Here is a 22,979-nt window from a genome sequence, read left to right as displayed (position 1 = left end):
ACACGGGTGTCTAGCATTTCACCTCCATCGAAAACTGACCGCCGCGTCCAGGATCCAACCCACCTCTTTCGAACACCGTGTCCCGCTGAGCCATCGCGGCTGCTGTATATATACATATTGCTATTCTCAGTCAGCATTACATAGAGGTTGCGAATGCCGAATTCCAAGAAATGACGTGGTTTTGTAAGTGCGTTGAACTTTAGGGGCCAGGCTTGTCCATCCAGTTTCTCATGTCGCATGGTCACGCTGAAAATGAAGTTGTCAATAGAGGCCTAAAGCAAGGCTAGAAATGTTCAAGAACGGGTTAAAATAAGTAAACAAGGTCCACAATAATATAGTTAACAGAAATAACCAAGAAGTAATTGCAATAATTAACTTAAAATCGCCAAAAACGCTTCGGAAGGGAACAAGCGGCTTCGCACACGAGCCGCGCAATAGAGGGCGCCACCACCTCCCCGAGCGAGCGATTGCTCCTCTCACCGGCGCTTCGTCGCCACATCTTAAGGGGAAAACAACCTAGACGGAATCCGCTGCAGACGACAGGTATCTCAATTAACTGCCGTAACAAGCAGGAGCTCGATAAATCTCCGCAAAAGGTAGCGCGCATGTCGCCCACCGAGTTTGCGAATCTTCCTAACACGATTCTACTCTAGCCGGAGGAACCGTACATGCCTACCTCAAACACTCACGCTAAACGGAGCAATGGAAACTCTACGAACGGGAATCGCTGGGAGCCCGCGCTACGCACTTGTTCAGGTTTCACAATAATAGAGCTGCGTTTAGCGGAGGATTTAGAACCACACCAATCGCTACACAAACCGAACTAGTCGAGCGATCGCAGCTACTACCGCGTATATCTACTACTACCGCGTGAATACAGCGTGCCGCGGCACGCTGTGCACATTTCGTAAATTGCCGGCGCGGGAGTCACGTGACGGGAGTTGAGGTCTCGAGGCGAACCCGCCCGCCAACTCGCGGTTCTCTCCGACCGATGGAGAGTGGTGCGCTAGAGAGCAAACCGACACTGCGCATGTCCGTTGCTATGGCGACGCACATGCGAGGACGAGCTAGGAGGAGGAAATTGACGCTGGCCTGGCTTCAAGGTCAAATGCGTGTACAAAGACGTTTTCTGGGTCGTACGGGGAGGAGCAGTGCTGTCGCTCTAGAATGCAATAAGCATGCGTGCTGCATGCAACGTTCGTAGTTCACGGGGATCGTCTCGACGCAGGTTGTGGGCCCTGCCGGAGGACTGTTGCTCGCAGTGGAGGGTTACGGCGCTACCCTTGTCCACGACATTCTGCGAGGGTTGCGGCACCAGTTTGTACAACCAAGGCCAGGTCAGTCGATCATGATTTCAGCATCAGTAATCATAGTTGAGGCATCGATACTCCGAGTTAAACTTGCATACTTTTTCTCTGGGTTTTTGTGACAGACAGCAATCCCGCGTCTCGTCTTGTTACATTCCTCTGTGTGTGGGCGTACGCTTGTGCGCAATGTGCACTACAATTTAAACTCGACCTAACGAAGCGATGAGGGCGATCGAATTATTTCGTTAAATTGAGAAATGCGTAAAATCAAAGAATTTTTTGGCTCTTCAAAATCTAAAATTCTAACGTAGCGACAATCAAAAGCTACCAGGCCATTGCTCTTGCCACTAATCTACTCCTGCGCACGTGAAAATTCCTCGAGGGTGGCCCGTGGGCGCCCCTGACGTCGAGCCTTCCCTGTCGCCCTGACAGGGAACACCATGTTCGGGCGATGCAGGCCAGAAATAGGGTTACGTGAAGCAATGACGGGCGAACGATCTGCTGAGACGCGGGGAACAAATCAAGTGAATGTGCGGGCAGGCCGAGCCAGAAAGTTGCAAGGAGACGATTAGTGCTATGAAATCACGAATCCAACAACCGCCGCCCTTAGCACCGTCCGGTACGCCATAGCGCTACCGAATGCCGATTCCATTAATTGCTCCATGCACGGGCGCGGCGTGCAGCCCCGTCAAACTAAAGGTGCAGGGCCGCGAGGAGGGCGCCTGGACGTTTTAATGCGATAGCGTTACAGCGCACGCTTGAAGAAAAATTACGCCATCTCCCGCTAAAGGGGACCATGAGGCGATGCGAAGCCGGAGCACTTGCACGATCGCGTTCCGTTGGCGTTCGTTGGGCATGCCACCGACCTCGTGTCGTGGAACGCGAAGAGGGACGCTACGCGCGTCGTGTCTTCCATCTAGCCTGGCCGTTAATTCTCACAGGGCGAGCGGGGAACGCGGTCGACAGGCGGGCGAGAGGGGGGGGCAGCGTAGGAGAGGAGAGAGAAGGGGAGGGGACGCACATGCGCTCGAGCTCATCGCGGCGTTGTGCAGGAGAGAATTTCGGCATGTCTAGCCCGCGTTTCAGAGGAAGAGTGGAAAGGGGGATGGGAGAGTGAAAGTGGAGAGGGGAAGCGGAAAGGGAAAGTGGAGAGGGGAAAGGAAGAGGGTGAGTGGAGAGGGGTAGAGGGGAAGGGGGATGGTGAGGGGCAGTGGAGAGGAGGTATGTGGAGAGGGTATGCGCATGCGCAGTGAGGGTGGTCACGCCGCACACCACCACCACCACCACCGCCGGATTGAGCTCGACCTTAAGATACTTCGCATCTAAAACACGCCTCTGCAAAACTGGAAGGAAAACGCCGCTTTTTTTACTCTAACTTTTGGGAAAACTTCGGTAAATCGGGGTTTGATGGCCAATTCGGATTAATGATAACACCGAGCCCCATTGGTACTTGCTGGGGGATCGAAATTTATTCGTTAGATCGGGAATTTTGTAAAATCGAGTTTCGTTAGATCGAGTTTGAACTGTATTTCAAAATGTCACGGTATTTCATTTCCATGATAAGCTGCCTATAGCGCACACACGTTATAATATTTCGCGAAGAGAAATTGAGAGTTCTTTTATATCGATTCATAATATGTGCTTCGAAAACTGTTTGAAGCTACTTGTCATTATTACTATTAATATACTTAAAATCGATATCACTCGCTAAGAGTAGTACAATTAATATTCTGTTTCAAAAGCTTTCCGCAACTAACTTGGTTTTGCACTGCCTCCGGGATCGGAGGAATTGGAAGCTTTCTGCATCTCGCACGGTTTTTGCAGTGCATCCGTCGTCAGCCCACCTTTGACCAATGCGGTGACGTCATCATGTGCCGTCGTAGTGACGTCACGATGATGTAACAAATTTGGAAACCTGTGACGTCGTGATGACGTCATATGGGGACGTAATCACAATGACTTTTTTGTTATCGCTAGGGTTGACGCCGCCGATGCTGACGGTCACTTTTCCCGTTTGATGAGGCATCTAACGCTTTCGCCTTAATAAGTGAATAAAGTCACACGACCGAAGATAAGGCATCCAGAGATTGTTAGTGCGAAGCTGCAGTTTATATGAGCGCAATGGACGCTAAGCTGTACTTCCTGAAAACCTGTAAAAGATGACGCTCATTTATTTCTACAATATGGCTCTCTCGCTGTCTCATTACATCAGCTGTAGAATTGAGGTTGTTCTAAGTTCCAACTACAAGTTCTACGACGGACGTGTTACTTGTGACAATACTCATGTGCGGAATCAAAACTTTAAAGATTTTTCATGTGAACAGCAGTTTTAATGCTTTAGGATAAACTGTCTTCTAGAGCTCAGAATCAAGTATCACAACAAAAAAAAAATAGTGCGGGCATTCCTTTTTCTCTTTAGATGCTATTCCGGCTTGTTCAGGTTGTTCGAATCGGAAAGTCTGCTCTATCTGAAAACGTGGAACCTCTGCTGTGCCTAATTTAGGCAATGTCATGCTCGTTCTTTCAGGTCGTCAAGCCAGCACCGTGGTTTGATCTTTCAAAGCAGCAGCTGCAGCCCCGAGATCAAGGAACAAACCTCTGCGGAGGCGGCGGGTCGGCCATCTTGTCTACAATGACCTCGTACACTGGCGGCGGTTGCCTTCTTCTGCAGTACTGCCCAGAGAAGGCACCAGGATCCACTGTCACGCCTTACTTCAGGTAAATACACGGCGTCTTAATATCTGTATTCGGCTACCTGTGCGAGAGCATATGGCTCAGCATCTGCACGTGGCTCGTTACCTGTGTGATAGCATGCTCCAGCACCGGAGAAGGAGGGGGGGGGGGGGGGCTGACTTTTTTTGACACCCCCAACATACATGCCTCTAAGTGTATGTGTGTGTGCTCGCAGTGTGTGTATCAGGAGACTGTAGTACCTCGTAGGCAAAACGCGACGTGACGTTCTGCTACATCGGCCGCCGTTCATCGGAATATCTGTTGCGAGTTGTACGCACAAACACATGCCCCACAGCCTATACGCTGTCACGGAGTACTCGCTGAAATTACGTTTAAGTCGATTGCACTTCTCCTTCTGCAGGTTGTTCGGCTTCGATCTGCCGCTGGGCTCACTACGTGTCAGCTACACATTTAAGAACGAGAAGCAAGGCTCACTGGCAGGGCACGACGTAAACCTGATGCTTCGAGTCCGGGACGCTGTCGGCAAGGAGGAGGAGCTGTCCCTGGGCTCAATAGTGGCCGTCCCGCACAATGAGAACTACATCGCGGAACGAGAAATTGCCAACAGCCCACAAGGTGACCTGGGCCCCATTGAAGTCGGCTGGTTGACAAGGTTTGTACATATAAAAAGCTTGTTCGTGTATAGCAAGTTAAGGAGGCGACCACAAGAGCGCCCAGAAGTACGCGGCCAGATATATAGAAACGCTCAAGGAAGGAAGGAAGGAACAGGAGAGAAAGGTTAACCAGTCTAGAAGGACCGGTATGCTACCCAACACTGGGGGATGGAACATCTTTGTCAGAGTTATTTAGCTTATCTCCAATATAGGCCAAAACGGGGCCGTTCGAATTGGTTCTTTAAGGGACTGCAGTTGAAGCTAATTAAGGGGAAACCGAAAACGTGCATTGCAGGGCGAGCACTTGTTCATACTTTGACACGTGTTCTCTTACATCATCGATGCAAGTTGCGATGCGCTGGCTCCCTCGGTCGCCCGCTACTTCTGCGCTATACTTAGCGCTACCTTAACATTGTCATGCGAGTTGTTGCATGGCCTAGAGACCTTTCTTCTGCATTCAACATAAACAGGTATACGATGAACTGGTGTGTGTGTCAGTGGTATATGTAAGCGTTTCAGAACGTCTTTCTCTAATAGTTTCTGGTGGCCAACTTTTGTATATGGTCACGCTGTAGAGTACGCACTTTTCTTTACCAATAAACCGACTAGTTGGTGACAGTTGGTGCTTGTATCATATATCAATTGTGTTCTTACCGTTTCTCGAACCCCATGTTTCATTGTGCACCTTCACCAATTCGCGGTTTTGTTCGGAATACCTTGTCACACTGCATATGGCTTTCTCGTAAAAGAAAGTTACGTATGTCAGCGTTATTATATGGCAAAACAGTATTTCATACCTCGCATACCGCAATAACACCGCCAGCCCCACTCAAGCTGCTAGTGTCCCGGAGCTTCAAGCTCAACACATCGTCACACTTTATTTTGCAGAAAATATCACGTCGAAGACACCACAGGCTCGGCCATCCTTGAAGAAATCGGAATTTCCTTTAATTCCAATGAAGAGATGGCTTCCTACATTGGAGAACTCGTCGTGAAGCGGCCGGAGGTCACAACTGGCGGCGAGAGAGCGAAGGACCCGGACACGAAAACTGCCGGACAACACGACCAGGCCGAAGAAGGGCTCGGATCAATCGCTTTCGACTACTCGATGTCTAGTGACGAAAGCGACTAGTCGCTTCGTCGCCAGTAGCACCGAGCGAACGACAATATAAAGAAGTGATATGGCAGCCTCGTTTGCGTGCAGTAGCCATCCTCAGTAAACTGCTTTCAATGTAGGGGCTTGTTCGTAGTTGTGCGCATACTGGGAACAAAGATGTATATTAAAACAATCTTACGCAGCTTATTGTTAATCTGAATAAAACCCCACCCCTTACGTAATGCCTCCCAGGAAGAGGGCCTTTCATGTGCGGTCCTGAACCACCACTCATAATCATCGAATGACCTCACTATCAGAATTTATTGCCTCAGAAATTGATTGCCAGAAAAATTTCTCGAATACGTTAAGACCAAGCGGAGTTATAGATAGGGATATGTGTTGCATGGGTTAAGCGCTTTCTCCTTTCGTCCCGACGAACGCGCCGGAAGCTACACACGGAAGGAGTGCACGGGGTTGCGTCAGCGCGCGTCGATTATCTATAGACTTCGTGTGATCAAACGCGATCGCTCGTCTCCCGTTGCGATTCCTAGTCCGCTAGTGTGGCTATACTGTGTCTGTGTATTCATAATTCCCATGGCAAGGCTTTATTCCCGATATCACGTGCTACTTATGCAATAACACATCGATAATAAATCTAAGGAATCTACATATAGAGATCAGTGGTGTAGCCCGGGGGGAGACCCCCCCCCCCCCGCCCCCGGGAATTTTTTTCTGCCATGAGATACACAGCACAAAATGACACTCGGCCCCATTTACCTGCCCGGACCCCACAACAAATCAAGGGCGTGCCCCCCCCCCCACCCCCCACCCCCCAAAAAGAAATTCTGCCTACGCCGCTGCATATGGGACCCCGTGAGTTTTAAAACGCGTGTCCGCTTCAGTGTTACAGTAGTGAAGATGCGTGGCTGCTGTTCGGAAAGTAATTTTGATCGAGGCGAAATGCGAGGCGTGTGTACTGTGCGACGTAAGTGCACGTTAAATAACACCGGATGTCTGAAATTTCCGGAGCCCTCCACTATACGGCGTGCATCATAACCATATCGTGGTTTTGGGACGTAAAACTCCAAAGAATCAAAATCCGAATGAATATAAAAGCCTCTGCATGTGCACATGTAGCGTTACGGCGAATCATCTCAACATCGGGCAAACACGCTGCATGACAATGCTTTTGCAGTTCTCGCGCATGCAGATACTAGCGCCAGAATTTCCCCTGGTCACTTGTGCTGCAAACATTAAGCTTGCCACACCAGTGCGTGTGGAACGTACAGTATACTCACGGATTGAAAGACGGCATCGCTTTTTTAAGTGCGTAGCACTTTAGGGGCCCGGCTTGTCGTTAATCCTGTCCCTTGTCATCTCAACATCGGGCAAACTGGTCACGCAGTGGTGAATACAAGCCTAAAACAAGGCTAACAATGCTCAAAACGAGTGCTAAATAAACTCACAAGGTCTAAAAAAAATTCGGTAGATCCCACGTACCGTGGCAATCGATGTTATGCGAAGCATGCGCAGGATGGTGACTGTGGCGTAATTTTTCACCTTGAGCGGAACGTTCACATTGAGTGAAATGTCGCTAGTGTAATGTGGAAGTGGCATACGCACACTCATATGTTGAAGAGTCGCATATGTATTATATAACCAGTTGTTTAGATGGTGTTGCGTAACGGTGCCAACGGCAACGTGGGTGTTACCAAAACCAGACGCGGTCGGTAAGCTGATAGGTAGGGCTCATATTCCTCAATACTGGGTAGCGCGAATCCGAACAAGACAAAGATGGAACACAGATGCACAGGACAGGCGTTACTCGCAACTAAGCTCCATTCAGGAAAAATTCCGTAGATATATGGTACGCAGCCGAGTGGCACGTGCAGGCGCACTGCACGTACGTTAGTCACAGTTGCAGTTGTTACGGTTGTTATGCTTATGCTTGTCCGTTATGACGGAGAACGCACGCACTTTTCACGAACCCGTGTGCATGTGTGAAAGGGGTTCTTGACAGTTATTGAACAAGGTCATCATCACCGTGATCAGTGAGCCCCAGCAGCTGGACCGGACTTGTTAATCGGATCCGTTCGTGATCGCGGCTACGAGGGGTCCAAGTGCAGTGAAGTGCGAGGTATAGTACAGCTGGTGGAAATCCTGGATGCCTCTTACGATGAAACTGTGATGCCCCTGTCCTGGATGTGGCAGCGAGGCCTTTTGATGCCCTGTCCACATCCAAGCCGTCTTTCACGCAGTATAAGGACCAGGCGCTTTTGGGTCTTGATAAATCAATGTTGAAGTCACCGGTAATGATGAGAAGCCTGGTTCTCTCGGCAGATTTATTATAGGAAGCATTGACCCTGGTTTTTGCGTAATCCACGTGGTGGACGTTGCGGACCACGTGAGCGAGTGGCTTCCTCGCTTTCCTCGCGTACGCCGCGGTGGTGTAGCGGTTATGGTGCGCGGCTGCTGACCCGAAGGTCGCGGGTTCGATCCCGGCCATGGAGGTCGAATTTCGATGGAGGCAAAATGCTAGATGCCCGTGTACTGTGCTATCTCGGTACACGTTAAAGAATACCAGATGGTCAAAATTTCCGGAACCCGTCGCTACGGCGTCTATCATAATCATATCGTGGTTTTGGTATACATAAAACCCCAACAATTATTATTGCGATAGCAATTATATGGACAGTCTCGGCTGGATTTTGCCGTCGTCGCCGTCGCCGCCGTCATGCACCGTATATGTATAAGTATATATATATATAAAAGCCCCAAAGAAAAATAATTCAGAAAAATGCTTCCGAAGCGCGGAATCGAACCAGGGACCTCTTCCTCCGCAGCGAGTGGCGCTAGCCACTACGCCACGAAACGCAGATCCTCCACGTAGGTAACGGCGAGCGTTATATACACACACTTTACCGCTGGACGGACTCAGAGACGGCTGCGCTTCTAAGCGTTTCTTCATTACCAGCGAGATGGCGTTAGGAGCGCGACAGGCGCATTTAAAAGTCATCGGCGAGCTCGCTCGCTTCTCCTTATATATACTTGCGCAGGGAGAACCTTGCCCTTCCGCTGTCTGCTCGCGCGGTTTTCTTGTGCTGATGGGAAGAGGGATGTTTCACGCTTTCACCGTGATGTCCGCGCTCATGTTACGGAGCGTACGAAAGCCACTCGAGCTCAAGGGACGCCGCTAAACGAACAAACAGAATATGAGCGCGAACTATCAAGTGTCACAGCTCGACACTTGAAGCACGCTAGTTTCCTTCGCTGCTTCGGCCGCCTTTGCAACAGGAGCGCTGTTCAAACTGAGAGTATCCATTGGCGAGCCTCACTTCATATAGCATGTTTCTTGCTATCGCATTCATTGCTTCGGCCTTGCGGCGAAACTGTGACTTTTTATTATTGTCACTTTCCTTGCATGTTATTGTGTGTGTCTTCGCGGTTACTGTGTTGGTTGAGACTCTGTATCAGCTGTGGCACATACCCGCATAACATGAACTCTGGTATGCGCGTATGTGTCACACGTGACTGAGAGAAAGGGTTTCATGACGTACGCGACAGGTATTTTGCGTTATTCATGTCATGACCAGTGAATCGTAATAAGGTACGCATTTGGGCTGGTTGGTTCATGATTAACTGCAGAAAACAGCGCTAAAAACGGGACCGTGGTTTGTGTCCTTTCTTCGTCCCGTTTTTTTAGCGCTGTTTTCTACAGTTAATCAGTGAATCGTGTTCGTCATACACTGATCCCCTAGCTGCTATGCCAATTTTGGTATATTACAAGTTATGGAGACGACCAGGAGAGCCCCCAGACGTAGGCGACTCGATAGATAGATAGATAGATAGATAGATTGATAGATAGATAGATAGATAGATAGATAGATAGATAGATAGATAGATAGATAGATAGATAGATAGATAGATAGATAGATAGATAGATAGATAGATAGATAGATAGATAGATACGGCCAAAGTGCCTGAGGTTCGCTAAGAAATGCTTCGCATTTAATAATATAAACTACAGAAATAACCAAGAATTACTGGCAATAATTTATATAAAATAACGATAAACGCTTCTGAAGCATGTAGATGATACGCGCGCCGCGCAGGAGAGGGCACCACCGTCTCTGCAAGCGCGCCATTGCCGAGGGGGTGGCATGCGCGGAGTTACTTCCTCATGTTTCGCGGTAGCGGAGCTGCATCAAGTGCAGGATTTAGAACTATACGAAGACCTACACAAGAACTACGTTAATTTCTTGCAGGCATTTGTTTCTTCATGGCAATAGTCGTCTTATGTGACGGTACAGCTGGATAGACAGTTACCTCGTTGCGTTGTCACAGAAGTGCTTTCTTATTTTAAATTTCTATGATTTTGGGCCCTATGTGTTCATCTGTGGGGGAGCGGCGAGCCGCTTTTAACGTGGTCGAGAGTCGGCAAGGTGCCGGGACGCATTATAGTTGGGCGTATGCAGATGTTGCGTACGCTGTGCACAATACGTTGCGTACGCTGCAAACGAAGTGTGCTACAACACTTTTAGTTTTACGTACCGTGATGCGTTTCACTCAACTAGATAAGTCGTATGAGAGATGTAAGTCTTTCCGCATGCTTATCAGCGCCGCCGACGGCAGAAGTATGCTAGGTCCCAGTAATAACGTGGCCTCTGTGATCTGCACGCAGGACCTCCCGATGACCACAGTAACGGCCGTCAGCATACAATTCCGGCCGCGGTGTTCGCTGTGTGCATTTCTAGCGTCGTTCTTGCGTGCATTGGTTGCGTGCGTTGACCTTTGCCATGAACGTTCACCGTTACTATTCGCACACAGCTCTTTGAAGCTTGGTGCACTATGTCAGAATGCCGTTTGGTGGGGCGCGGCCGCGCTGGATCGAACACAGCGTTCGATCCAGCGCGGCTGTGGATGAGGCCCAGCATACCCTGCAGGAACTGGTCGCATTTCAGGTATTCTTGACTTTCCGATCTACAAGCAGAACTTTCAAGGAGTCAAAGCTCGCTCAACGCGCGTTATGTCAATTGCCGCATGAATAAAAGTACGTACCGAGCTTACTTGCTTTTTTTTTACGGGGTCACTCACCGAGAGGCCTGACAGAAAGAGATTAACGCGTTCCCGTACACAACCTGTCAAAGATGGTTGCTTGAGGATTTTTGTGAGACGCCAGGCTATGTCTTCCCACTCGTCAAGACGCCGGAACGTGCCGCTTGATTATACCTTGTTTAGCATGAAAACATGGTCTTTAACTGTGGATGGAGTACACACGACTTCCATCGGATTCGCTGTTGCTGTCTTCGTGGAACGCCACTACAGTAGTGATGCAGAACTATCGATGGTACTATCGATACTATCGATAGCTGACTCACCATCGTACTATCGATGGTAAAAGATACTATCGATAGCGCTATCGATAGTAAAAAATTCGATGGTACTATCGATAGTATAAAATGAAAAGCGCGAACTCATTGCAGCATAAACTTGGTTCACCGCGCGCGTGGCACTAAGGTGAGCCGGAGGAGCAGGCTGTAGGGCAAGGAAGTTGACATGCTTGTGTTCTTCACCAGAGTGCTTCGCTGACATATGATCATAAAGTCAAACTGTTCAGCTGTAATGGAAAGGAAGCCGTTACATGTGGTGGAACTACGCAGCTTCAAATTTACATTGCGTTTTATGATTTCAAAATAAAAATAAAACATCAAGAACTAAGTTTGTTAACTGTAAGGTGTAACTGGTTGCTCTTGAATATGAATTTATTGATGCACATATTCCGTCATTCTCACTGTGAAAACAATTTATTTCTCTTGTCAAAAATTGCTCATAATTAAGCGAAGCTCATAGTAGGCTATGGCAAATATTTTGGCAATATGACCAGCCAGCAACAGCATCATTATTCACATCACTATCGATAGTATTGTCACGTGGTTGTGACGGTGAAGAATGGTGCAGCTAGTCATTGTCAACCTTTATTCAAATATGAGCTTGCACAAAAGCCGAAAAGGTTCGCATTTGTGTTATTGGATGTTTCAGAGATTATTTTCTCTATGTTACTTCTACGTTAACTTTTAAACATTGGCACGATGTCTACATATATAGTTGATGCAACCTGATCATTTGATCGTTGTTGCAACATTAAAAACACGATGTTAAGGCAATGTAGAACCAGTAACATGAATACAACATTACATTTCACTGTTTACGGTTGCGTTGCGTCAAATTAGTTGCATTCAGCCAACGCTGACTCAACGTTCTGCGTTACTTGGAGGCAAGACAGGGAAATACCGAGCTCTCTATTTGGGCGAACTCCTGCCCATAAAATAATTATAATGGTTTGTAACTGGCCTACTTGGTGATCGTGCATGTTGAGTGGCTGCAGCGAAGAAATAGACGCACGGACGAAGGAAAGAAGCAGTCTCAGCAGCGTCTTCGTGTTTCTTTCCTTCGTCCGTGCGTCTAATTTTTCGCTGCAGCCACTCAGTATGCATACAATCAAAACTCAGTATACAAGAGATAGACGCTGCGCACTGATAGCGGAGTGAACAGTCGTCGGCCGTCGAGTAATCTGATCAGCGGTGGAACGCGTCGTCTTTTATACATCAGTCATCGAACCTTCCAGATGGTCGCGCAGGCTTCGAAGAAATTTGACTATACGCGTCCGGCCCGTAGTCTTAACAGAATGATCTAAAACAATCGCGATGCTTCTCATACATTGCTGCGCAGTCTGCGTCAAACGTTGCTACTAACAGTCTTTGTGGGTGAAACCCGAGTACATCAACAACAAACACGCGTGGCAGTAATGTCGCTAATAGTATTACCGATGGTGCTACGAATTGCACTATCGATAGTTTGTTTACGCTATCGATAGTTTCAAAAATTGGGGGACCCTTAAGCTTCGCCTTTAAGAGTTGAACGCAATAGCGAAATCCGGCCCCTGGTGCGCACTTCAACCACTAAGTGCATACTTATTAATGTTACACACACACGCACACAGACACACACACGCGCGCGCGCGAGAATGGTACATACAGGTTTTTGATCTAAGGCAAGAGTCGCATGGCCTCCAAGATGCACGCCGCGCGTTTGCCATCTCGGAGGCAATGAAGAGTCTCACAATGCCTCACAGATGGCAGCACATTATCTAGCGTTCGCTGTTTGCTTGATCAACGCCTCCTCTGGAAAAGGCGGCATTGGCTTGATATGTTTTCCGCTAGATGGACATAGTTGTCCATTTCCTTTCTCGATTTTTCGCTCACGGATGATTTTTCGCTCACAACCAACGGTCCCCGCGGTCCCGACACCGACGACGGAATTTCTGCGACACGAGCTCTCTAACGCTATCGCGTTAAAAAACTATCGATACTATCGATAGTCAATTTACCGATAGTTCTGCATCACTACACTACAGCCATCATGTGTTCTCGTTTCTGGTATGTTCCAGGTCTCGCGAGAAGGCAACGTTGTAAGCGTTGCGTTACGTACGCCGCGTATTGTTACGGGCGTATACGCGCGTCCCTGCAGTAGATACGTTACGTACTGCGCATGCGCGCTTCTCTCCCTCAACCGTGCTGCGTACGTAGGCTCGTTACATACGCACAACTAAGCATGTGAACTGTCCATGGCGCCAAGTATTAGTCGTAGCGCTTGCTCCATGTTACTGCGCATAAACTTCAAGTTTTCCCTACTCACATCAACGGTTGTGCAATCAATTACATTACGAATATCTCAATATTTAAATCGTTAGTAAAACGGTGAGTGAACGCTTTGTATTCGGCACAGATTCTTTAAGCTATCGTCATCGTGACGTCACAGATCTCCAAAAAATGGGACGTCATCACGACGTCACAGTGACGCCACATGGCCTCATCTGGTTTTTCACTACCTCCGTGATCGGCCGACTATTGTTGACCAAGCTACGATGTCATGCGATGACGTCACATGACATCGCCTCTGTGCACGAGTGGTGCGAGCGTGGCGGAACAGCTCCTCTAAAAAAATGCCCTTGTTTGCCCAAGATTCGTTAAATGAAGGATCTTAGTTCTTCTGCTGGTGCAGCAGCGACTACACATAGCAGCATAGTTTCTCTAAATGATCGGATTTGGACGACGACCGCGTATCGACGTATCGTCAGTGGGCGCCCTTAGATGTAAGCTAACCCCCACCGGCGCGTGCAGGGTTTGTTTTCACGGACTCGCTTCCCTGCACTTTATTTTTTAAATTTCAAAGGCACATTTTCGGCACCGAAATGTGTAGAGGTTAGGGCACTTTCCGGGGTGCAGTGCAGTGAAGCCAATCCTCTGCACAATAAAAAAAAAATACTTTGCGTGTATCTTGAGAATAAAGCGCCTCTGAATATTTTTTTTTTAGTTCTTTGCCAACGGCCGCATCTCCACGGAGGCACTACGCATTCTGCTTGTAGGAGGTCAAGCGTGCAACAGAGATATATTCATTACATGGACACCCGCTCACGCTCTCGCGGAGGGCAGCAACAAGGGGGCGGTACACGACGCGGCTCGAGGGCTTACGGACCGAGCTGCGATCTCAAGTGCCGCCGCAGCACCCTCCGGACGTGACGGCGCGGTAGACGAATGGGAGTGGGAAGACCGAATGACCAGATACAACGACATCACAAAACATTATAGGTTACAGAGGGGCATATTTCCGCCACCTCACCCAAAATTGACAAAAAAGCAGTCTGTCGAATGGCGGCGGTCACAAACTAGGACGTATCCGAATCCCGCGCTCTCGCACATCATATATCCGGATATATATACGAAACGGACCAATGTAAGCAATGTGAATCCAGAGCCACTCTGGAGCATATGTTATGGGAATGCCGAGGGATTAGTCACAATACCGAGAACGCGGTCTCTAGTGACAGCCTTCGCGCACGCTGGGAAGCCGCGCTGCTCAGCTCCGCCCTCGAGGATCAGCTCTGGGCCGTCCAGCGAGCCGAGGAAGCCGCCAGGGTTCAAGGACTCCTGGCCGTCTCCTAGGCGGGGCCATCGGCCCGCCCCACCAACTCGCAGGACTCGTAATAAAGTTATTTCCTTCCTTCTTTCAAGACCCGTAGAATGAAATCAGAAAAAAGGAATCGGTATTTTTGTATCGTTTTCGGCCAAAAAAATCAGAAGGGAGAGGGCCGGTTAAAGAACCCCATGTGTGGTCGAAATTAATCCGTAGTAACCGCTGCGGCACGCCTTATAATCGAGTGTGTTTTCGGCCCGTCAAACCCCAGAATTTAATTGCAGTTAAAACTCGATCTAACGAAACAAGATTTTATACGACAGGTTCTCTGGGCTGGGACCCCAACATGGCGGCCACCGTGACTTCTTTATCTCGTTAGAAATAAAGGAAAGAAGATTACTTTTAAGGGCTTGTTTTTTGTTGTTGTTGTTAGAAACAATATTAATGACAACTAACAGACAATAATGCCACGGAAAGTATAGGGGATGTTATTTGTAATAACTGGGATATAAATGTGAATCCCAGTTATTACAAATAACATCCCCTATACTTTCCTTGGCATTATTGTCTGTTAGTTGTCATTAATATTTCTCGTTAGAGTGTGTCAGTGCAGAGGAGGACACCAAGTCGTTCGGTCCCCGCGTTCTTTTGTTCTCTCCCCGCTTTCTTTTGGTAGCCAGTCGCGCCAAGAGGGGAAGATAAAGGAACGCGTGGGTTTGAGTATGAAAGATGCTTTTGACTCCAAACCCAATTTACTAAGTTCTTCTTGAAATAAATGAGCAAAATTGTGGTGATTTCTTTCTAATTTTGACACAGACAAGCTTCGAGCTTGCGCTCTAGCGCTATCGAGTTAAAACGTGTCCTCGCAACTTTCTTAACTGTCGGCCCGTCCGAACAATTACTTCAATCATTCCCTTGTCCTCATTTGTGGGCAGCCTGTCACAGCTTAAAGGAGTACTGACACGAATTTTAACAATTTTCCTATTGTTGCTCTAAATAAAAATACTGGTGTCGAGAAACCTAAAACGAGTATTGTGGTGCCTGGGAATGCATCGTATATATTTTAATTACCGCTACATTAAAAAGACACTTTCGATTTCGATATCGAGGGGGCGGCTTCTCATTGACATTTCATGTCAGTATGACGTCACGGGGATACAGAAACTCGCGACGTAGTAGAGGCAAATCCGTCATCTGCTCGCGGTGCACATAAACAGCGATGAGTGAACTGTCGTCCATTGACCCTGACAGTGATATCTGCAATTTAGGCTGCATGCAGGACGCAGAACTCGCAAACTCGGGGAAACTGTCTTGACTCGTCGGGATAATGTCCATTGCAGCGGGGCTGACACGCAGATGCTCAGCGACGAAAACGTCAAAGTCAAATTAAAATATTTTATACGTGTTCTCCGACACCGGTGTGTGGACAGCGTTGACACTGCATACCAAGGAAACGGAAAATGTCCCTTTTGCGATGTCTCAAAATCGTGTCAATACTCCTTTAAAGGGACCGACAACTGCCCAGAATGTGAAATGAGTTGACTCCACTGATGTAAAGATTGTCCGTTGCACTTACTAAAACCAACCCTGTTTTTTTCGTGAGAGATGGACTTATATTTTTATTTCTTAATTGAAAGTCGCGAAAAATGACCTGTGGCGCCTCTGGCGGCAAAAACACGAATGAACCGATGAAGACGGCCACGTGACCAATGACTGCTGTACGCGGTCGACGATTTCTTTGTTAGTATTGAAATATTGTTCGTTTCTTTATATTAAAAGGTATTACTCCATAATAATGTACATATAGGCCTGCGTTAGTAGTATGCATTAAAGTGGCGCTGCCGTCGCGTGACGTAATGATCCCGTGCTCGTCAGCGCCTCTTGAGCAATTTTTCAGCGTGCTCATGCAACCGTGCACGCAGTTTCCAGGTCGCTGACATTTTGGAGCGACATAGTTTTGCTACCTACACTTTGTCTCAGAAATGACGCGCGCTGCTACTCGGTGCGACCGTGCATATGCACAGTTACGTTTTCGATTACTTGGCTTGGCTCGTGTATCGAGAGAGTAACGACGCCGGGACAAGCCATCCATGACACAGGCGCAGGCAACCTTGGGCGCAGGCGCACACAACTCTGTATAAATACCGGGAAGGTGTATAAAGCCACACATCTCATTGTAACAGCTTGCTATTTTCAAAAATGGTTGGAAAGCTCAAAATAAAGGTGGTTAAACATAGTTACAGTAACTCCTGCGAAAGGAGAACAACGACAGCTTTCACAAGGGCTAGCGGCATCGCTATCAATTCTCAGCGTTGCTGGAGCAAGCCTCCATGCGTGTTTGGAGCCTTTCAGATCGAAAAATACTGCTTATAAAATAACTACGTGCTTTTCGGATAAACCACTGCAGCTACAAACGCTACGAAGGGTGAGCTTCATGTCGCGCCATAAAAAACTGGGTCGATAAAAATCAGTTGTCGGTCCCTTTAATGGTAGCTTACCTTGGTACCCTTTGTATTGTTGGTACCTTTTTATGCGTCCCCATTTTTTCATTTGTCGCTGGCCTCGCTTTTATGCAGTATTTGGTTCATTTTATGCTAGCCTTATCTAATATATATGTGGTGATAGAGTTGTGGCATTCTGCTCCGTTGGTATTTATCGTAGAGCTCATAGGCGTAGTTTCCGTTTTGTTAACAGTCTTTCTACCTTGTTTCTTGTTGTTGTTACAGTGCTTGGCGTTATTGTGTTGATGTAATAGTATTGCATGTATTATGTATTAGTTGACTGTATATTAGTGGTGCAGTACTATCGATGGTACTATCGATACTAAGGATAGCTGAGTCACTATCGAACTATCGATGCTAAAAAATACTATCGATAGCGCTATCGATAGTAAAAAAATTCGATGGTACTATCGATAGTATAAAATCAACAGCACAAACTCATTGCAGAATAAACTTGGTTCCCCGCGCGCGTGGTACATAGTGGAGCCGGAGGAGCAGGCTGAAGGGCAAGAAAGTTGACATGCTTGCGTTCTTCACCAGAGTGCTTTGCTGACGCATGATCATAAAGTCAAACTGTTCAGCTTTAGCGGAAAGGAAGGCGTTACATGTAGTGGAACTGCGCGGCTTCACTTTTATTATTTCAAAATAAAAAAAATATCATGAACTAAGTTTGTTAATTGTAAGGTGTAACTGGTTGCTTTTGGAAGTGAATTTATTGATGGACATATTCCGCCATCTTCCCCGCTGAAAATAATTTATTTCTTTCGCCAAGAGAGAGAGAACAAGAATTGCTCATAAATTAAGCGAAGCTGATAGTAGGCTGTTTTGGCAATATGACCGGCCAGCAACAGCATCATTATTCACACCACCGTCGATAGTATTGTCTCACGGTTGTGACGGTTAAGAATGCCGCAGCAAGTCTCGGCAATACAGAGCTCTTTATTTGAACGAACTTGTTCGCAGAAAATCAAAACTCAAAATACAAGCGATACACGCTGCGCAGTGATAGCGGCGAGAAACAGTCGTCGGCCACCGAGGAATCTGATCATCGGTGGAACGCGTCATCTTTTATACATCAGTCATCGAACCTTCCAGCGTTATCGCTGGTGCTCGAGTAAGCTCTCGAAGTAACTTGACTAATTCACGTCCGGCGCCTAATCGACTGTCTACCGCTCGGAAAAAATTTTCTGATTGTGGTGAAAATGAGAAGATCGTTCGTCACATCGGTGGCAACGAGCATGCTTTTGCCCCATAAAAAAGGAATTATATTTTTATATGATGTTGAAAATTGTAAAAGAATGACCGCTAGCGTCACCCAACAGCGATGTGGTCAATCTACTGGTAGGACAAGAAATCCTCGCAGGTAGTCTCATTTTGCTTGAAAACAAACACGTATATCTACACACTTGAGGCAGCTTTCGGTTGCGTCAGATAGTAATTTTTTGCTTTTTTTTTTCTCACACCTCCAAAAAGGCGCCCGGTGGCGCTGCTTGCGGCGCTGTCTTCGATTTCGTCTGCTTCAACTCATGCGCTATGCATGCGGCCCTTCGCGCTGGTCGTACTGTGCCGCTGTATTGTTGTTTGGGTGTCTTACATGTGCTGCGCTGTGAAGGCGTGCATTTATCGTCTCTTTTTGAGGAATCAACTTGGCTTTGATTGCGGCAGCAGTGCTAAAATAAACGCATATATTGCGATTACAGCAAAACAAGTGTTCTGTAATCGTATAATAAGGCTTCATTTAACTGCTAGCGCGCTGAAAACGACTGTTACATGCCTTACATTAGTGTTCAGCAAAAATTAAGTAATCCCACAGAAATCATGTGCTTTCAGTTTTAATTTTTACCGGCACTACAATCGTCATCGCGTCCACCAACCAGTGTTGTGGGCATGTTTCAGGCCAATGGAAGAAGACCGAACGCATGCAGATCGAAAAATTCTGTTTTAAAAATTTCTACTCACTTTCCAGAGAAACCGCTGCAAGGTTGGACACTTCAGGCGGTACGCTTTCTATTGTGGTACAAAACAGAAAAGCGATAAAGGACGGTAGAGAGTCCCTTTAACAGAACGATCTCAAACAATCGTGAATCTTCTCAAACATTACGGTGCGGTTTGCGTCAAACGTTGCTAACAGTCTTTGTAAGTAAAACCCGAATACATTAAAACAAAGCAAAAAACACGCGCGGCAGTAATATCGCTAGTATTACCCATGGTACTACCGATTGCACTATCGATAGTTTGTCTTACACTATCGATAGTTTCAAAAAACTATTGATGCTATCGATAGTCAATTTATCGATAGTTCTGCATCACTAATGTGTATGTATGCACCTCTGCTACGGTCTCTTAATGGACCTGCGATATAAATAAACAAATGTGGCTGCATGCATCGCCTAAACATGTCCATATCTGGACTTTTAATGTAGCCAAATGTTAGAAGAGGCGCTTGCTCCACGTTACAGTGCATAAACTTCAAGTTCTTTACTCACGTCAACGGTTGTGCAATCAATTACATTACGCATATCTGCAATATTCCCATCGTTTGTAAACCGGTGATTGAACGATTTATCTTTGGCACAGACTCTTCAGGCTATCGTTCGTCACGCGAGCTTCAGCTCTGAGAGAGAGAGAAAACGTTTTTTTTTTTTTTTTTCGTAGTCGCGATAGCCATAGAGAAGAAAATGCACACGTTCGTTGGCGTGCACCGAGTAAAATCGAAAACGAAATAAGTTTGCCACAGTCGCTGCATGAAGCCTTGGTCGCCAACAACGCGATTGTCGTAAAATTATATGGATGGTGACCCCGCCTTTCTGAAGGCCCGCGGCTGTTTTGGTTGTTCGCGAACGCTGTTTTCGCTCCTTTGCGTCGCACATTTGTGACGCTTCGTGCTTGGCGTGCTTAGAGTGCCTTGATGCCCGCGCGCTCCACTGAGGGTGAGGACAGTCGCGTCGTCTGCTACGACGGCCGCCATTGCGCCTCCCGCCGCGGCTAGGCAGCATGCGAAACGCACTACTAGAGTTACTGTATATGCTAGCATATACAGTAACTCTACGCACTACACAACGCGCTTGCGGTGCATGGATACGTCCGGAAATAAGGGCACGCTAGCGAGCTTTTTTCTTTCTCTTTTCTTTTTTTGAAGCTTGAACAGCTTTTAGTGCTGTTCTTGCGTAAGTGCTTATTAAAGGACATGAGAGAAGTAGCACCTCTCTCTTTTCTCATGTGTTCGTCTTTCGTAGCGAAAAAATCAAGCTGTTAAGTACTCAACAACTCGCCCAACAACAAGTTCTTATTAAGCATGGCATCGTTGCTTGTTCAAAGCTGGGCCAATCCTGGAGCCTGTGCAAAACAAGGTGAGGTGCAGAAAGCTTACAATGCCTTTGATCCTGGAGGCATTGAAAAACCATGTTAGTGGCAGAAAGCTTTCGAAGGGGGGCGCAGGAGGTTCAATACATCGACTCAGAAGAAAAAGAAAGATGGCTTTCGTCTTCGAGTCGACTAAGGCAGATGCATAAGGGACCCTGTGAGTTTTTGGCATTCCAGTGCGTAACAACAAAAGAGAGAGGCTAGGTTTCTGGGTGAGCAGTTTGCGACTCATTTAATGTATAAAAATCATCTTTCGCATCACTGAATGTGCCAAGAACTATTGGTAACCAAGCTCACAGTATCTGAAAAACTGTTTCTAAGTCTCGCCGTCCTGGACTCGCTGACGCTTCACGTGTGGCTCGGCTCCATCGCTCCGTGCTCCGTCGTCGAGTACAGAGTCTTCCAAGCCTTCGTTGCTGGAGCTCTTCTTCGCGGTCACATTTTCGGATGTGCCGTCCGGTCGTTTCAGGGCCAGTTCTCCCAAGAGGCAGCTACCAGCAACAGTTGGCTCGTGAAATGAGAAGGAGACGCCGACCTCTCTGAGAGTGGCACCGTGGTCGGTCTGCAAATCCTTCACGAGGTACTTCCTGAAAGTGACAAGGGTTTCAGAAGACAGCTGCTTGTACATGCGGAGAGGCCAAGGCCCCCTCACCAGGCACCACTGCAAGTTTTGCTTAATCGTTGATACAGTAAAATCTCGTTACAAGAGACACTGTTACATGATACAATCGGTTATAAGAGACATTTTAAAATGGTTTCGTTGGTTTTCCTACGTTCGTCATGCTAACAACATTGCATACAAGGGACATGGTAACCAGGCACACAAGTACTTCCACAATTTAGAAAAGGCACAACTTGGGCACACTTGCGCGATGTGGCTGATGTCATATTGCCAACCACTATGCACTGGAATTTTCATTCCTTTGGCTCGATTCTAGTCCATTCCACAGCCGGATGTCATTCTTCTCATGGTTGTGACTACAAGTTGCTTTTCACTGTACATGTTTTTTCTTAATATAGACATAAGCTTTTGAAAGGTTAAAGGGGCACTGCAGCACTTCTCCAAGTAATCATCGAATGGCTTCATTGAAGGAGTTTCTTGCCTCACGAATCGACTGCCATAAAAATATTTAGAATCCGTGAAGTATAAGTGGAGTAACGGGGATTTACCGCACGTCTTAAGCACTTTCTCTCTCCTTTCGTACCTGCGAGCATGCTGAAAGCTATGCAGGGTGGGGATGACAAGGGGACTAGAAGCTATGTCTGTTCGTCAGTGCACGTCATGACCTTGAGCACTTCATTTTCTTTTTTGTCTTGAAGCGCGCGGCTTACTTTCAGTGTGATTGCGAGTGTGCGTGCGGGCCCATGGCAGCATCTTGCAGAGGCAGCGGTGACTATGCAGTGCACGATGCTCAAATCAGCCAATGGCCATGGACTTTGGGCTTATGACATCATTTGTCGAGAGAAGAGTGAGTGAGATTCCTAGCTGACTTTGACAATTTGTCTTAAATTGCAGGTAAAGTGCTGCGCTATAATGTTTGGCTCATGTGTTCTCGGGATCCTCGACTACGATCGCCAGCGATTTCAGAAAGACCATGCTCAAAAAGTGTTGCAGAACCCCTTTCAAGTCTCATTTTGTTCTTCACGTACCTGGTCTGCCAAGCACACTCGGTGTCGACAGAGCTCTCGGGAGCAGGCACGTCCGAAATGACAAGTTTGGCTTCGTAGCATTTGTCGTCGGGCGTCGAGATGGTGACGCCCAGCATCAGCTGTTCCTCTTCACCCGACGACGTCTGGACCTTCAAGACGAGCACGATGTCGACGCCGGTCGTGCGGTCGACGTCCGGGGAGAAGGTGTAGCTGACGCTTAAAGAGCCCAGGGGGAGGTCGCAGGCAAACAATCTGTTGAGAATTGCACATCAATCACTGCATGCTGTAGCCAGGCCTGTGCTACACTCAAACCTTATAACAAAGCCACATATGCCACGAAAATAACTTCGTTATATCCGAAAATTCGTTATAAACGTTTATTCATAACACTATTTCTGACAAGACTATTCCTTATTTACTTCATTATAACCGATAATTCGTTATATCCGTGTTCGCTATATCGAGGTTTGAGTGTAATACCGTTACTATGATTCAATGTGATGACAAAGCGTACAATAATTGGTGTTGAATAATCGCCAGGTTCATATAGCAAGACCTGAAAGTAAACCTGAATATACAATTGTAGATTAGCCTAAATTGGCACGAAAATATATGAAGAAAAATGCTTTAAGTCCGTCAAAGAGAGTCCAAGATTTTCCTACGTTCTTCAACATGCAAGCCATACAACACATTATGTTTCAACGATGTACTTAATAACAGTTGTTCTAGCTATCACTGGTCT

General features: G+C 47.2%; 2 protein-coding genes across 3 annotated transcripts in view; one reads left to right on the top strand and one right to left on the bottom strand.

Moving 5' to 3' along the window:
- Positions 1 to 22,979, top strand: part of LOC119399920 (60S ribosomal protein L18) — a 230,300-nt gene that overhangs the window by 106,090 nt on the left and 101,231 nt on the right. The gene's annotated exons all lie outside the window — the stretch shown is intronic.
- LOC119399917 (cytosolic endo-beta-N-acetylglucosaminidase) overlaps positions 20,855 to 22,979 on the bottom strand; it is a 192,877-nt gene continuing 190,752 nt past the window's right edge. For both annotated transcript variants that reach the window (XM_049417895.1, XM_037666807.2), the window contains exons 8-9: positions 22,238 to 22,489; positions 20,855 to 21,174 (exon numbers count right to left, since the gene is read on the bottom strand). In XM_049417895.1, the coding sequence (XP_049273852.1) occupies positions 20,904 to 21,174; positions 22,238 to 22,489 (523 nt within the window). In that variant the 3' untranslated portion in view covers positions 20,855 to 20,903. The remainder of the gene's footprint in view (positions 21,175 to 22,237; positions 22,490 to 22,979) is intronic.

The sequence above is a fragment of the Rhipicephalus sanguineus genome, chromosome 7, assembly GCF_013339695.2.
Source record: "Rhipicephalus sanguineus isolate Rsan-2018 chromosome 7, BIME_Rsan_1.4, whole genome shotgun sequence".
Classification (NCBI taxonomy): domain Eukaryota; kingdom Metazoa; phylum Arthropoda; class Arachnida; order Ixodida; family Ixodidae; genus Rhipicephalus; species Rhipicephalus sanguineus.
The sequence above is the reverse complement of the archived record's forward strand: the minus strand, read 5'-3'. Positions and strand labels throughout refer to the sequence as shown.